Source organism: Pseudophryne corroboree, chromosome 6 (genome assembly GCF_028390025.1).
Source record: "Pseudophryne corroboree isolate aPseCor3 chromosome 6, aPseCor3.hap2, whole genome shotgun sequence".
In the NCBI taxonomy this organism is placed as follows: domain Eukaryota; kingdom Metazoa; phylum Chordata; class Amphibia; order Anura; family Myobatrachidae; genus Pseudophryne; species Pseudophryne corroboree.
In genome coordinates this window covers 496,145,965-496,160,401 of record NC_086449.1, presented here as the reverse complement: position 1 = coordinate 496,160,401, position 14,437 = coordinate 496,145,965, and the positions used below count along the sequence as shown (strand labels likewise).

The 14,437-nt window shown below is 47.3% G+C and overlaps 1 protein-coding gene and 1 pseudogene across 1 annotated transcript in view; one reads left to right on the top strand and one right to left on the bottom strand.

The window, feature by feature from the left end:
• ARID2 (AT-rich interaction domain 2) overlaps positions 1–14,437 on the bottom strand; it is a 214,070-nt gene that overhangs the window by 17,556 nt on the left and 182,077 nt on the right. The window contains exon 16 of the mRNA XM_063927351.1: positions 3,320–3,474. Within this exon, the coding sequence (XP_063783421.1) occupies positions 3,320–3,474 (155 nt within the window). The remainder of the gene's footprint in view (positions 1–3,319; positions 3,475–14,437) is intronic.
• LOC134938218 (U2 spliceosomal RNA) lies at positions 7,373–7,477 on the top strand (annotated as a pseudogene).

Below are 14,437 nucleotides of genomic sequence, written 5' to 3'. Positions count from 1 at the left end.
ACTGCAGTAAGTGACTTGCTGATTGAGACTGCGACGGAGCCCTCTGTGATTGAGACTGCGACGGAGCCCTCTGGTTTCGTTACGCCAAACAGAGGGGAATAAGTAACCCTGACTCTGTTGGTGTACCATGGCTGGAAATAAAAACAGCTGAAAACAGCAGAGACTGAATGGCAACCTGCCAAAACTCTTAATTTCGTCCGACAGAGGCAGTTAACCTTTAAATAGCGGATATATCCATGAGTGGATGTTTGGAAACCCGGCAAATGTGTAAAGGCGCGCTTCCACAATTGGAAATTCGAGATGGCCTAAGAGGTCGTTTTGACTTTAGCGCCCTGGTGTTACAAGTCTTGACTTGTACCACAGCCTTGAAAAGACTGGATTCTAAAAACTTTAAACGCCGGACCAAAGTATTTACGTTTTGAAATTTTATCAAACAACTTCTGGCCTTGTCGTGCTGAAACTAGCGACGCTAAAAAGCGAGAATCGAGGTAACAGCCGTCAGCAGAAGCTTTACAGAGATACTCTGCCGCTTTGTATTAACGATAAGTCAAACGTGATCGTCATTGTTTCCATACATAGAGCGCCTAGTGACCCAAATGTATCTTGGGTGTTTATAATGTTTGACACAGACGAATTCACCAATGGCGGATTCTCCCATTTAGATGTGGAAACGGGTAAATAGACTTAAATGTTAGTCAGATATTCTAAATAAGAATTCATTGAAAATCTGTTGTTTATTAAATTCGACGGATTAGATGTTAAGAGTCTCCTTAGTCTCTGTAAATTCGAGACATTGACGCACTGGTCATTAGCAATGTATGGTTGCCCAAACCCCGCACTATCTGACTGCTGGTTTAATGTGAGGTCTGACATAGAATTATCCGACTGCATGAAATTATAAGACCAGTTAAATTAACACCTTGGTACCCAAAGGAAAATTGTACCTTTGGAAAGACTCCTTCATTAGAGCTTGCGGAATAACTTCCGTCGATCTTACCGCTCTTGTGGAGCGGAGTTAATTTGAATTGCCAATGTTTAACATAGGATCTGGGATTCTGAAAACCTACACACATAGTGAACATGTGGTAGGTTTATGTCTAGTTTAAAAGTATTTTTAGTCTGCGCTGGAGCTTACTTCCTATGCAGACAGACAACACAATAGGCAACGGACAGACACCTGCACGACTTAGTAAAGTTATTATCTGAAGGTGTGTAATATATATTTATTTCTGACTGAAAAGCAGTTCACATGGGCAGCCTATGTGAAACCCGAACCAAAAATTCCCACTAACACCCCTGCGCCTCTGGTGGCGTAGAGATGTATGGCAGGAATGTTCCGGAATTACAACTGTAAAACAACAGGAAGCATGGTTAAAATGGCCGTCATGCCATGCTGACCCTGATAATCACAGAACAATTGTTAATATAGCCTATTATACAATGATAATCACAGGCAGGGTACAACACATGCTCTAGTGCGAATAAATATATAATATATATATGCTCTTATACAGTGATAACCACAGACATTAATATAGTGATAATAACAGACATTAATATATATAGGCTAAATAGCCTATTATGCAGTAATAATCACAGGGCATGTTACAATACATGCCTGCAGTGTTACAATACATGCCTCACTATCATTAATATAGACTCAATAGCCTATTATCTAGTGACATGTCACATATATATATATTAAACTGTGGTTTATAGATATTACATAACCTTGCCGCTGTAATCTGCCAGATTCCACCGCCCCCCTTCCCCCTGTGCTCCCTGTAACGCTGTGTCTCAGCGGGAAACCAGGGAATATCTTATCATTGCAGGGAGGCTTTCTTGCCGAGCAGCGGAGGTCACCAGGAGCGCTCCGTTGCTTCTTCTGGTGACTGACGGAGCGTCTGCGGGTGGCCGTTGCTAGGCGGCCGGACGGAGCGGCGGCCCGTTGCCACCCTCTTAGCGCTGTGTGCGGGTAGACGGAGTGGCGTTCTTGCTGGGCGGCCGGACGTAGCGGCTGGGATGGCCGGACGGAGCGGCTGCCGTATGGAGCGGCTGGGGCGTTGTGACGGCCAGATGCATGAGCGGCGGGAGCGGCATTACATACCCCCACATATCGGGCGGCAGCCTGCGCTGACCGTCCCGTTCCCCAGCCTACCTTATTTGATCATGTCTCCAGTCCTGGCTGCGACGGGGCTTCTATCTGTAAGCTCCGTCCAGCTTCTCAGTTCATGGCTGCGACGGGCTTCTATCTGTAAGCTCCGTCCAGCTCCTCAGATCATGGCTGCGACGGGGCTTCTATCTGTAAGCTCCGTCCAGCTTCTTGATCACTTCATCATGGCTGTGACGGGGCTTCTTTCTGTAAGCTCCGTCCAGCTCTTTGCTTCTTCCTGGCTGTGACGGGGCTTCTTTCTGTAAGCTCCGTCCAGCTTGCAGGAGACAGTGGGCTGCCTGTGGCTGTGAGGGTGCTCTTTGTGAGGACCGACACGCCATGCGCTGCCTTGCAGCGGCACCATCCCGGACCCATGTTTTTCTAGAAACTGGGAAGGGAAGTGTAAAAAGTAAAAAGAAAAAAAGAAAAATGAAAAATTAATAAAATCTTCCACCAAATGTGGGACTTCCCACAAGCCGATGTTAGTGCTGTGAGCACCGAAAAAACACTGAGGTCGTACACTGAGGTACTCTGGGATATGGAGGGGTGGAGAGTTCTAAATTTAAATATTCAGTGCCTTTGTTCTGCTACGCCGTCCATATCCCAAGAGTACTCCAGTGACCCCTAGTGGATGAAAAAGAAATAGTTGTTTTGACATCTTCTATTAACTAAAAAAAAAATGGTAAAAATCTGTGATGAATTGACATGAAATGACCCCAGTGAAATACTTCACAACACTTCTAGATCCTTTAGTAAGATCTGGTAACCTTGGTTCTCGCGCTTTAACACCACAGCCCTTTCCTTTGTTATTATTTCTATTCTGAAGTCAGTCCCTGTTGCTTCACCACCCTCTCCTTATTTTCTCTTCTTTCTATAATTAATCCAAAAATTAAGCAGGCATACATATTATTTTATGTTGATTGTTATTTCTTAATGAGATTTCTGTCAATATAATACTCTCCATTATTGTCCTTCATATTATGTGTTGACACTATTTTTTGTCAAACCTACCAAAATAAAATATATATATATATATATATATATATATATAAAAAACTTCACCCGTATAACCACAAATATGGCAATGGAAAAAGAGTCAAACGTCTAGCTGGGATTAGCAAGTATCTCCAAGCATAACGTTAGGAGGTTAAGTCAATGTACAATTACCTTTTACATGACTGCCACAAGCACATGAAGTTTTGCCCTGGTTTTTTCACTTGCTCCACATGGTGACCTGCTACCGTAGCCGGGAACGGGGAAGTTTGAGAAGCAACCAGGTGGCCTTGTACTTGTAATGCTGATAATGTTGTCACAGGTGTACTCTGAAGAGAAAACAAATCCATAAATACAAATGTCAACTTAAACAAAGAGTTCATTTGTGATTTTACTTCTAGGTTTTTAACAGAATATTTAGGTGAAAACAGCAAAAGGAAATTAAGAAGACTTCCTCTTCATTAAATAAAACATAGCAGACTGTTCTTGTGAAACCTGCAAAGACATCCAGAGCCCACATAGGTGGCATTTCAATTGGGTGTGAGAGGCCTTGCACTTTGTTTTAACGCAGGTAATGTGCTGGAGAGTAATTAAATTAGAACACCAGAGGGGTGCATCGCGTCTGGAAATTGGGCTACACTTCAACCATATATTGCAATTATACCCTAAACTAATTTCAACAGAGATGCTAACTAGTGGTCTGGAAGCCGTAAGCCCATATAGAGTGGTCTTATTTTTTAAATTCTATAGAACAGCATGTTAAGTACTTTTTAATCATGCATCTGAAAGTTAAGGGGGGTACTCACGGAGCGATCGCTGCTTAAAATGTAAGCAATCTGACTAGATTGCTTAGATTTTAAGCAACGATCACTCCGTGTGCACCCCTCACAGTGATAGCGATGCGCAGCCCAGCGCATCGCTGGTGCTAGATTGGCGCTGTTCTGAGCGTGGGGAGAGATGTGTGCTGAGCGGTTCGCTCAGCACACCTCTCCCCAAATCGGGCCGTGAATACGGCCCTTTACTTTTCTTAGTTACCTTCTCAGAAGTCTATCTAATTTTCAACAGCTCTTTGTCAAGCAAACAAATATGGATGCCACGTGGTAACAGCACTCAGCATGTCATTTGATGGCAAAGGGAGAGGAGGGAGAATGTCTGTAAAAACAGAGCTTAGAGGGGCTCAGTACATCATGTGCCGTGTCTGTTACAGTAGTCATAGAACTATGAGAAAGATCTGCAGCATTATAGTCTGAAAAAATAAAAGAATTACCAAGCTACTTCTCAAAGCCTGCCATAGGTAAAAGAAATATTCCCCCCAAAATTGTACTAAAAAGCCATGTTTCTGTAAAGAGTGGTTTCCTAAGGTTAAGATATGCTCAGTCAACGTAGCGTGATCACTGGGGAATGCAGTTCACTTGTCACACCAAAGGCAATCCACTACAAAACCTGCATTTCTTTTAAGAGCAGGATCATTTGGTCTCCATTACCAGTTGAGCTCGCCACCTTAGCAAGCCTTAGTTAGTAAGAAAAGCACAGCTTTCTAACTTGTAATTGCTGAGGAATGGAGGATCCCTATGGATAGAAATGTATTATTACATTGCATGCCAGACACTAAAATGTTTATAGTAACCATGTAAACTCGAATAGCAATTTAACTAGCGCTGTGAATTTCCTGTATCACTGTGCTAGTGACTAAAATGCATTTCATATCAAACACACTGGTGGAAAAATATATAACCTAAACTTAACCCTTTCACTGACAGGTCTAATGACTTGTATCCTTAAATTTCCTTAAAAGTAGTCATACCACATTCCGGCACAGGCTACACTAAGCAAAAAATTGTTTAAAAATGCATACTGAAAGCAAAAGAAGTGTAAAGTTTACAAATACCCCTTTCTTCTAGGTTTAACTGGCAAAACAAGCAGCAAAACCACACGCAGGCAAAACGCAAGACAGGAAAATGATAAACTTCATAATTAAACCTACATGCATACATATAACTACTAAAACACACAGGAACCGAGGGGCTTGCAAATGTAATGCACAGATATATTCCGCAGCACTTTACAAAGACTATTTACCCATTCACATCAGTCCCTGCCAGAGTGGAGCTTACAATTTATGTTCTCTACCACATGAACACCCACAAACACTAAGGTTATTTTTTTAGGGTGTGTATTAAAAGATCAAGTTATAAAAGGTCAACAATGACTAGGTTGACAGTCAAAAGGTCAAATGACTGGCCAACATGGCTATTTTAGCTCAAACCCTTCCCCCGATGCCTAACAATAAACATGGTGGGGAAAAAATGTTGAAAAATCATGTGTCGACTGACCATTGCCATGTTGGCCTTTTAAACCTGTCGACCAATCAAGTGTCAATCTTTTTGCGGCCCGTCGGTCTTGACCTTTTTATTGTTGATCTTAACTCCAGATACAAATTTATTGTTGGGAGTCAATTACTCTACCAGTATATTTTTGGAGTGTGGGAGGAAACCCACGTAGGCTGTTAAAAGTAAAGCCACTGAACTCTGTGGAGCTCCTTCAAAGTCTCAAAGTGATAGCTGGCCTGCCTGCAGCTCCCCTGCAACAATGTTTAGGTAGGTGGTACATGTCAAAGCAACATCCACAAGAATGCCAGGACTCAAGGTTTACCAGCAAAAAATTGCCCAGAGCATAACATTGCCTCTGCCAGCTTGCTTTCTTCACATAGTGCATAATGATGCTGTCTGTTCCCCAGGTAAACGACACACATGCACATGGCCATCCTCATGATGTAAAAAGAAAACATGCTTCATTGCTCCATGGTCCAAATCTGACACCCATGTGCCCATTGTAGACACCTTCGGGGGTGGACAGAGGTCAGCATGGGCACCGTAACAAGTCTGTGGCTACACAGCCCCATACGTAGCAGTCTGCAATGCACTGTGTTTTCACACCTTTCTATCATAGCCAGCATTAACTTTTAAAGCAATTAATGCTACATTATCTCTACTGTCAGAGTGGACCAGACGGGCTACCCAACATGCATCAATGAGCCTGTTTTGCAAACAAGATATTAGCATACATAAAACACTCTCGTCCCCTTGCATCAATTCCCCGTTTTGTGCATGCTAATATCTTGTTTGTCTTATTTGCTGCAATCCTACTTCGGGTACTACTGCGGAGTTTGTTGTCTATAAGAACACCTAAATCTTTTTCCAGTACAGAATCCCCTAGTTTTTCCCCATTTAGTATGTAGGTAGTATTTTTGCTTCCAGTTTAAACAGGTCGTTCTGAAGAAACTCAGTATCCTCCTAAGAATTTATAATCTTACAGTTTGGTATTGTCTGTAAACATTGACACCATGCTCTCTAGCCCTACCTCTAGATCATTTATGAAAATGTTGAACAAGAGTGGTCCCAGTACAGACCCTTGCGGCACGCCACTTAGTACTTCAGTCCAATTTGAAAAAGTTCTATTTCCCTCTACTCGCTGCTCCCCATTATCCAGCCAATTTCTAACCCAAGTGCATATTCTGCTCCCTAGCCCCAGTTCTAGTAGCTTATAGATAAGTCTCATGTGTGGTACTGTATCGAAAGCTTTAGCAAAGTCTAAAAAGATTACATCCACCTCCTTACTATGATCTAGGTTAGCGTTAACTGTCTCATAAAAGCCTAATAAGTTTTTTGACATGATCTATCCTTCACAAATCCATGTTGGTTCCTATTAATAACCTTATTGGCTTCCAGGAACTTCTGTATTCTATCCCTTAAAATACCTTCCAGTACTTTCCCCACTATAGATGTTAAGCTAGGTACTGGCAGATTTTTTTTTGGTCTGCTCGACAATCGGATGATTTTTCAGGAAATTGTAGGCACCAATATCTGCACTACACACTTAAAGATATTTTTTTTTCAGTTACAAATTTTCTGCCACGTCACACTACATTTACATATGTCCGCCCACAAGGAGGATGATGTGGGTGTGGTATGGAAGGTAGATAGTAACTAGGTTGACAGTGTCTAGGTCGACCACTATTGGTTGACAGTAACTCGGTCGACAGGGTCTTTAGGTTGACATGGTCTAGGTCGACAGGTCAAAAGGTCGACATGAGTTTTTTATGTTTTTTTTGGTGTAGTTTTCTTCGTAGTGTGACCAGGATCCCCAATTAGTGCACCGCTTCGCTCACCATGCTTCGGGTAAGGGTTATTACCGTTCCAATCGTAGTCCACGTGGATCATTAAGTATGAGGCTTCTCGGCCTTTTGGCTAAGATCAAGTGTAGTATCTGTTCTTATCAGTTCACGCTGACTGACGGTGCTACCTTGTTTCTTGGACCGACAATTGTCCTTCTCAGGGCTAAGCTGCACCCGGGCCGAGAAGCCAGAAAAATCGAAAGTCGAGACTGCGAGGAGAAGGAGAAGACCGCTTGAAGAGGGTGAAGATTTGCATCGCTCCCCAGCTACAGCAGAGGGTTAGACTTGTTTGCTCTGCCCTCTGGAGAAGATACCCCCCCTCCGCCAGCAAGACTGCGTGGAGAAAAGGGACTTCGCCGGAGAAGCTCTGCAGCGCCCCCTACCTGCACTGGAGGGCTAGACTTGCTGGCTCTGCCCTCTGAAGCGACCGACCGCCTCTCCTCCTCTCGACGACAGCGCTGATCCTCCGCCCCGCCTTCTACGCCAAAGGACCCGTGAGTATGGCCACCGCTGCCCCAGCCGCCGCTGTTCCAGCCCCAGCTGCTCCAGCCCCAGCTGCTCCAGCCTCTGCCTCCACTCCGGCCACCCTCGCCAAGAAGAGCCAGGCCAAGACGGCGAAAAAAACCGCCAAAGCCCCCACCGGATCGACCGCAACCAGCGCCACAACCCCTGCAGCAACACCGCCAGCGACACCCACCCAGGTGAGCACCAAAGACAAACCGTCCCTGGAGCCCTGGATGAGATTCACCGTGGTGATGAAGTTGAAGGAGGTGGATGGACGGATGCCGGACATGACAGTGGAGACCTTTGGGAAGAAGATGATCCTGGACCAGGGCTTCTCGACCGCTGAAACCCTCAGCATCCAGAATTACCTGAAGGGGATCTTTTACGTCACCTTCGCCTCCCTTGCCATCTGCAAGAGGTACTGGGAGGCAGTGAAATCGGCGAGACCCGAATCCCCTTTCTCCCGCTTTGTGGGCAATTGCCCTATTCAAAGAGAGGAAAGGCGGGTGACGGTTTCAATGAGGAACCCACACACGCCCATCAAGGACATTGTCACCTTCCTCAGCCGGTTCTGTACCGTCAAGAAGGACCCCACAAGGGTTCTGGATGGGAACAGCTTCTGGACTGGAAAGTGGGCTGTGATCGTCGTCCTGCAAAAGGACACCTCGTGCCCAGAAGGAGTCAAGCACCTCCCACAGTGCTTCTCCCTGGGGGGATCTCAAGGACTTCTCCACTACGCCGACCAGCCACGCAACTGCAGGAAGTGCGGCGGGATGGGCCACGTGATGAAGGACTGCAAGGTCCCGGCATGCAAGAATTGCCACATGGCCAGCCATGAGACCAAGGACTGCCCCACGAGGAAAACCTGCAACCTGTGCGGCAAAGTGGACCACGTCTACAGGGACTGCCCGAGTAGGTCAAGAACCTACTCAGCTGTGGTGACCGGACGTGCCAACCCTGCCCTCAAGCTGCTGCCCTCTGCTACGCAGAAGGAAAAGAAACCGCAGGAGGGTAAGAAACCAGTCAAACCCACCCCCCTCCCATCCTCCCTCACCACCTCCCTCCCCATCTCCACCAGCCCACCCCCTGCGACAGTGACTCCCATCCCTACCACTGTCGCAACCCTCCCTGACCCCTCCTCCGACTCTCCTACCCAGCCCATTGTCTCTCCCAACCCAGCCACCCCCGCCCCACCTGACCTTTCTTCCCAGGAAGATTTCCCCGCCCTCCCCTCCCCTCTTACTCCAACTGCAGGTGCCGAGAAGACACGGAACTGCAAGAGGAAGGAGCTCGACAGCCCGTCTGCGGACTCCGAATCCTCTAAGAAACTGGCGGTCGAGCTGATCCCGCTGGAAGAAGAAATGGAGGAGCTGGCGGAGGCATTCAGCAGGGAGGAGGAGGAGGAGCTGGATGCCAACGCCGACGCCTTACTCGACCGGATACTGGGAGACAACTCGCCGCTACCCGAGCAAGGGAACCTGGCATCCGATGCCGAGGAAGCCCCGCCCGACGGAGTGGTAACGTAAATGTAGAACTGTTGCCTAACCTCTCTTTTTTCCCCAACTAATGGCGTCATTTTCAATTTTCACCATTAATGTGAGGAGTATTAAGGATAAGCTTAGAAGTCTGTGTTTACTTTCTTAGATAGTCAGAAATGTGATGTGTACATGTTGCAGGAATGCTCTCTTCCTTTCTCCAAGTCCTACAAACATCTGGGCAGGCAGTGGTCTCACGGCGCCTCCTATTGGTCCGGTGGGGGTGAGTGTAAGTCTGCAGGGGTCGCCATTCTTATCAGGGGGAGCCTCTTCACGCTAGATTCTGTTCAGGAGCTCGTCTGCGGCAGATTGCTTATCGTAGACGGCTCCTGGGCAGGTGAGCCTATTAGGCTTATCTGCGTGTACGCCCCCCCTTTCAAGAATGAGCGTTTGGAGCTTTTCCAGACCCTGCGACCGCAGCTCGCAACCACTAGGGCGGTAGTGATGGCAGGAGACTTCAACTGCACCATGGAAGAGGATGGACGCAGCACCAGCAACTCTACCAAGCTTGATGTGACGTCTAAACTGCTTATAGAAATGGTGACCGAAGCATCACTGCGGGACGCTATGGGCTCCATGGGGTCCGGCTCCGTGAATTATACATGGAGCCGCCCCGATGGCTCTGTGCGTTCCCGCATTGACTTTGTGTTTACCTCTAGAGCAGTGAAGCAGACGAGGCATTCTATGGTCCCCTGCTTCTTCTCAGACCACAGGGCCATTCTCTTCCAAGGAGTCCTGGGCAGCGGTTTTTCACCTGGCCCAGGCTCCTGGAAGTTGAATTGCGCCCTACTGGAAAGAGAGGAGGTGCTGGCGGAGCTGAAGGATGCCTACATTACATGGAAAAATGACAAATGTTATTTTGAATGTATGAGCGACTGGTGGGAATATGCTAAGGCTAACATTCGCAGTTTCTTTCAGGTTAAAGGGAGACAACAGGCGTGCGACCGAAAGAGGAACTTCAAGAGACTGCAAAGACATCTGCAGTCCCTGCTGGACCTCCAACGGTGCGGCTGGGACGTGAGAGACGAGCTGGATGAGACCAAAGGGGGCCTGAAAAGGCACTTTGAGGAGGAATCCAGACGTATCGTCTTCCGGTCCAAGGTGGAGAACCTTGAGAAGGACGAGAAACCTACTTCTTTCTTTTTCAGGAAACTCCACTCTGGCCACACGCCCCTGACTGAGCTGCGAGATGAGACCGGCATTCCCAGACAGGGGAAGGAGGGCGTGATGAAAGTCGTCCGCGACTATTACAGCGACCTCTACTCCCCTAAGACTACAGACAGCGAGGAGGCTGATAAGTTCCTGTCAGGTATCACTAACACAATTGATCCTGCAGGTAAAGCCGCTCTGGATGCTCCCTTGGCGTTGGAGGAGTTGCACTCTGCCGCCAGATCCTTTAGGCAGGGCAGGACCCCGGGCAGTGATGGTCTCCCAGCAGAGCTCTATGTAGCGCTGTGGGACCTCATTGGACCGGACCTGCTCGAGCTGTATGGGGAAATGGTGGGGGAGGGCAAAATGCCCCCATCGCTGAGGGAGGGAATGATCACGATCTTGTATAAGCGTAAGGGGGAGAGATGCGAGCTGAAAAATTGGAGGCCCATCTCTCTCTTAAACGTGGACTACAAGATCCTCGCCAAGGTGCTCGCTAACAGGCTGAAGGCTGTCATCGGACAGATCATTCACCCGGACCAGACCTGCGCCATTCCTGGTCGCAGGATTGCAGACAGCCTCGCCCTCCTCAGAGACACGGTCCATTACATCAAGGATCGGAACGTTCACGTGGCCCTGGTCAGCCTCGACCAGGAGAAGGCCTTCGATCGTGTCTCACATGAGCTGATGGGCAGGGTTCTGCATAAATTTGGCCTCGGTGAAATGTTTTGTACGTATGTTAACCTGATGTACCTTGATATCCACAGCTCGGTGCTGGTGAACGGCTGGAAGACTGACCCCTTCTCCATCTTGTCTGGGGTCAGACAAGGCTGCCCTCTTTCACCCCTTCTTTTTGTTTGTGTTATAGAGCTCATGGCTGTATGCATCAGACGGAATCCAGAGATCAGAGGGATCGCCGCACCGGGTCGTGACCGACGAGAGGCCAAGTGTTCGCTGTACATGGATGATGTCACTGTCTTCTGCGCGGATCAACGTTCGGTGACAGCGCTCGTCCAGACCTGCGAGAACTTCGGCCGAGCCTCAGGGGCTAAAGTCAACTGCGGGAAGTCAGAGGCTATGCTCTTCGGAAAGTGGCACCTGTCATCCTCTGCACCATTTCCTTTTGCCATCAAGCCCGACTTCATCAAGATCTTGGGAGTCTGGTTCGGCGGCGAGGGTGCAGCCCTGAGATGTTGGGAAGAGAGACTGGCAACTGTTCGACAAAAGATTGGATTGTGGAGCCTCAGAGAACTTACCATCGAGGGGAAATCACTTGTGCTGCGCAACGAGATCCTTCCCGTTCTGCAGTACACCGCGCAGGCCTGGCCACCTCTGGCAACCGTCTGCAGGGCCATCACAAGGGCAGTGTTTCACTTCATCTGGGGCTCCAAGATGGACAGAGTAAAGCGTGCAGTTATGTACAAGGAGCCCCTCAAGGGTGGAAAGGGTATCCCTGATATCCCCACCATGCTTCGAGCCTTCTTCGTCTGTAACTGCATCCGAAGGACAATGTACGAGAACTTGAACGATTCTGCAGGAAACTCCATGTCCCGTTTCTTCCTCCTGCCTCTTTGGAGGAACCTCGGCTGGGACAAATGGGACAGCTCCATCCCTTACAACTGGAACACTCCGTGGTACTACCTGGACGTGTCCAAGTTCGTGAGGGAACACCAACTGGAGGGAGTTAAACCTGACTTATGGAAGCCGAAGACCATCTACAAGCTCATCAGAGCTAAAGACGATTTGGAACCGATTCCGGGGCTCCCTTCAGCGACTGCCAAACAGGTCTGGGAGAATGTGGCCTCCAAAAGGCTCACAAACAGACACAAAGACCTGTCGTGGATGGCCATCCAAGGGGGCTTGCCCCTCCGGTCATTCATGCACTCCCGGAACCTGTGCAGGTATAGACATTGCCCCAGGTGCATCATACAGGAGGAAACATCTATGCACCTGTTTTGGGACTGTGCCTGGGCCCAGTTGTTGTTGGATGCCCTGGAAAACGAACTGAAAAACTCTGTGCCAAGGAACTGCCTCACGTACCATTCGGTACTCTACGGACTTTTCCCTGGCACCCACACCGTTGGGGCGATCCAGGAAGCCTGGCGCCTTATGAACTGTATTAAGGACGCTTCGTGGCTAGCCAGGAACCGCCTCATTCTGAGGAGGGAGAGGATGTCCATCCAGGACTGTTGCAGGCTGGTCCACAGCCTGCTCAGAGACTATTCCACCATGGACAGCCCTGAGGAAGAAGAGGACTAAACCCCCCCTTTTTCTGCCCCCCTCCCCTTGTCCGAACCGAAAATGAGACTTTGGGACCGTGGCCCCTGCCCCCTCACTCACAATGTCCGTTGTTTTATTGATGTCTTCTATTTATAGCCCTTCCCCTTATATGTGTCTGTCTTTCAATAAAGCTTCGGGCTTGTGATTCACCCTCCCTCACCCCCCTACCCTCCACACCCATGGCCTTATTTACTGTTGTGTTATTGTATCGTTTAATTGCATAGTGCAGCCTGAGAACTACAGGGTAGGCTACAGGCCCGCGCCGTGGTTCTTCGACTGCACTATACAGTCTGCATCTGTGCTGTGTTTTGGCCTGTGCTGCGACACGGCACTTATGTTTGTCAATGTTACCGTCTGTTTTTTGCAACTTTATACCAATAAAGACGCTTTTTCAATCAAAAAAATTAAGTATGAAAAGGTTAAAAAAAAAAAAAAAAAAAATTGTGAGAAACGCATGTCGACCTGTTGACCTAGAACATGTCGACCTAGTTTCTGTCGAACAATAGTGGTCGACCTAGAGTCCGGATCCCGATGATGTAGTGAGAGGAACACATAGGAAATATGGACAGATTATTGAGAACGCACACACACTGCTCAATATCTGGAGATTGTGGCAAATATTTTTGGCCTGGGCCGATAGATCGGAAAATTGATCGTTTGGGTGTGTGTGTGTGCAAGATTTTCCTGAATTATCGGTGGAACGCCGACACGATCGTTCATACACACTATACAATAAATCAGGCCAATGTCCCAATTATTGGAAAATCAGCCCAATAATTGTATAGTGTGTACCTAAGCTTTAGGTTTACTGGTCTATAATTACCCGGTTCAGATTTACTTCCTTTTTGAATATCAGCACAACTTCCGCTATACCCCAGTCTTTGGGAACCATGCCTAAAGTGAGTCAATGAAAATCAAAGATAGCGGACTTGCTAGTTTGGAGTGTAGTTCCATGAGAACACTCGGGTGAATTCCGTAGGGACCAGGTGACTTATTAATCTTATTTTTTTTTTAATCGGTCGCAGACTACTTCCTCACTTGAACAAGCACTTAGCATTGGGACATTATCATTGCTGAGGTTATGCGTTAGTCCCACCATCTGGTCCTCCCTTGTGAATACAGATGAGAAAAACTAAATGAAATTTTTCCGCTATGTTAATATCGTCTTCGATTAAGACGCCCAACTTGTCCTTTAAAAGGGCCTATACTCTCCTTTAATCTTTTGCTGTTGATGTAATTAAAAAAAACTTTGGGGGGTTTAATTTACTTTGCTACTAGCTTTTCAATTTCTTTTATTTTAATTTTTTTTTTTGTGTGACGCACAAGCATCATTAGCATCCAGTACTGCAAGTAGGGACAATGTGCAGGACCGTTCAATATGAGAACAGTAAACAGAATAACAATGTTATCACAGGCTGTACAAGAATAATCATAAAAAGCATATTACTTGACAGAGAAGAGAGATCCACCTGGGGGATATGCAAGGTGCACAATATAGAGGTACATGATGCTTAGCTTCCACTACTCCTATTTCTTAATAGTTCCAAACAAAATAGGAGGGAGCAACTGCTGGTCGGCAGTCTACTCCCTGGGAAGATTATGCTAGGATAGGGGAAGGGGGGGGGGGGGGATGGGGGGTTTGGCTGAGTA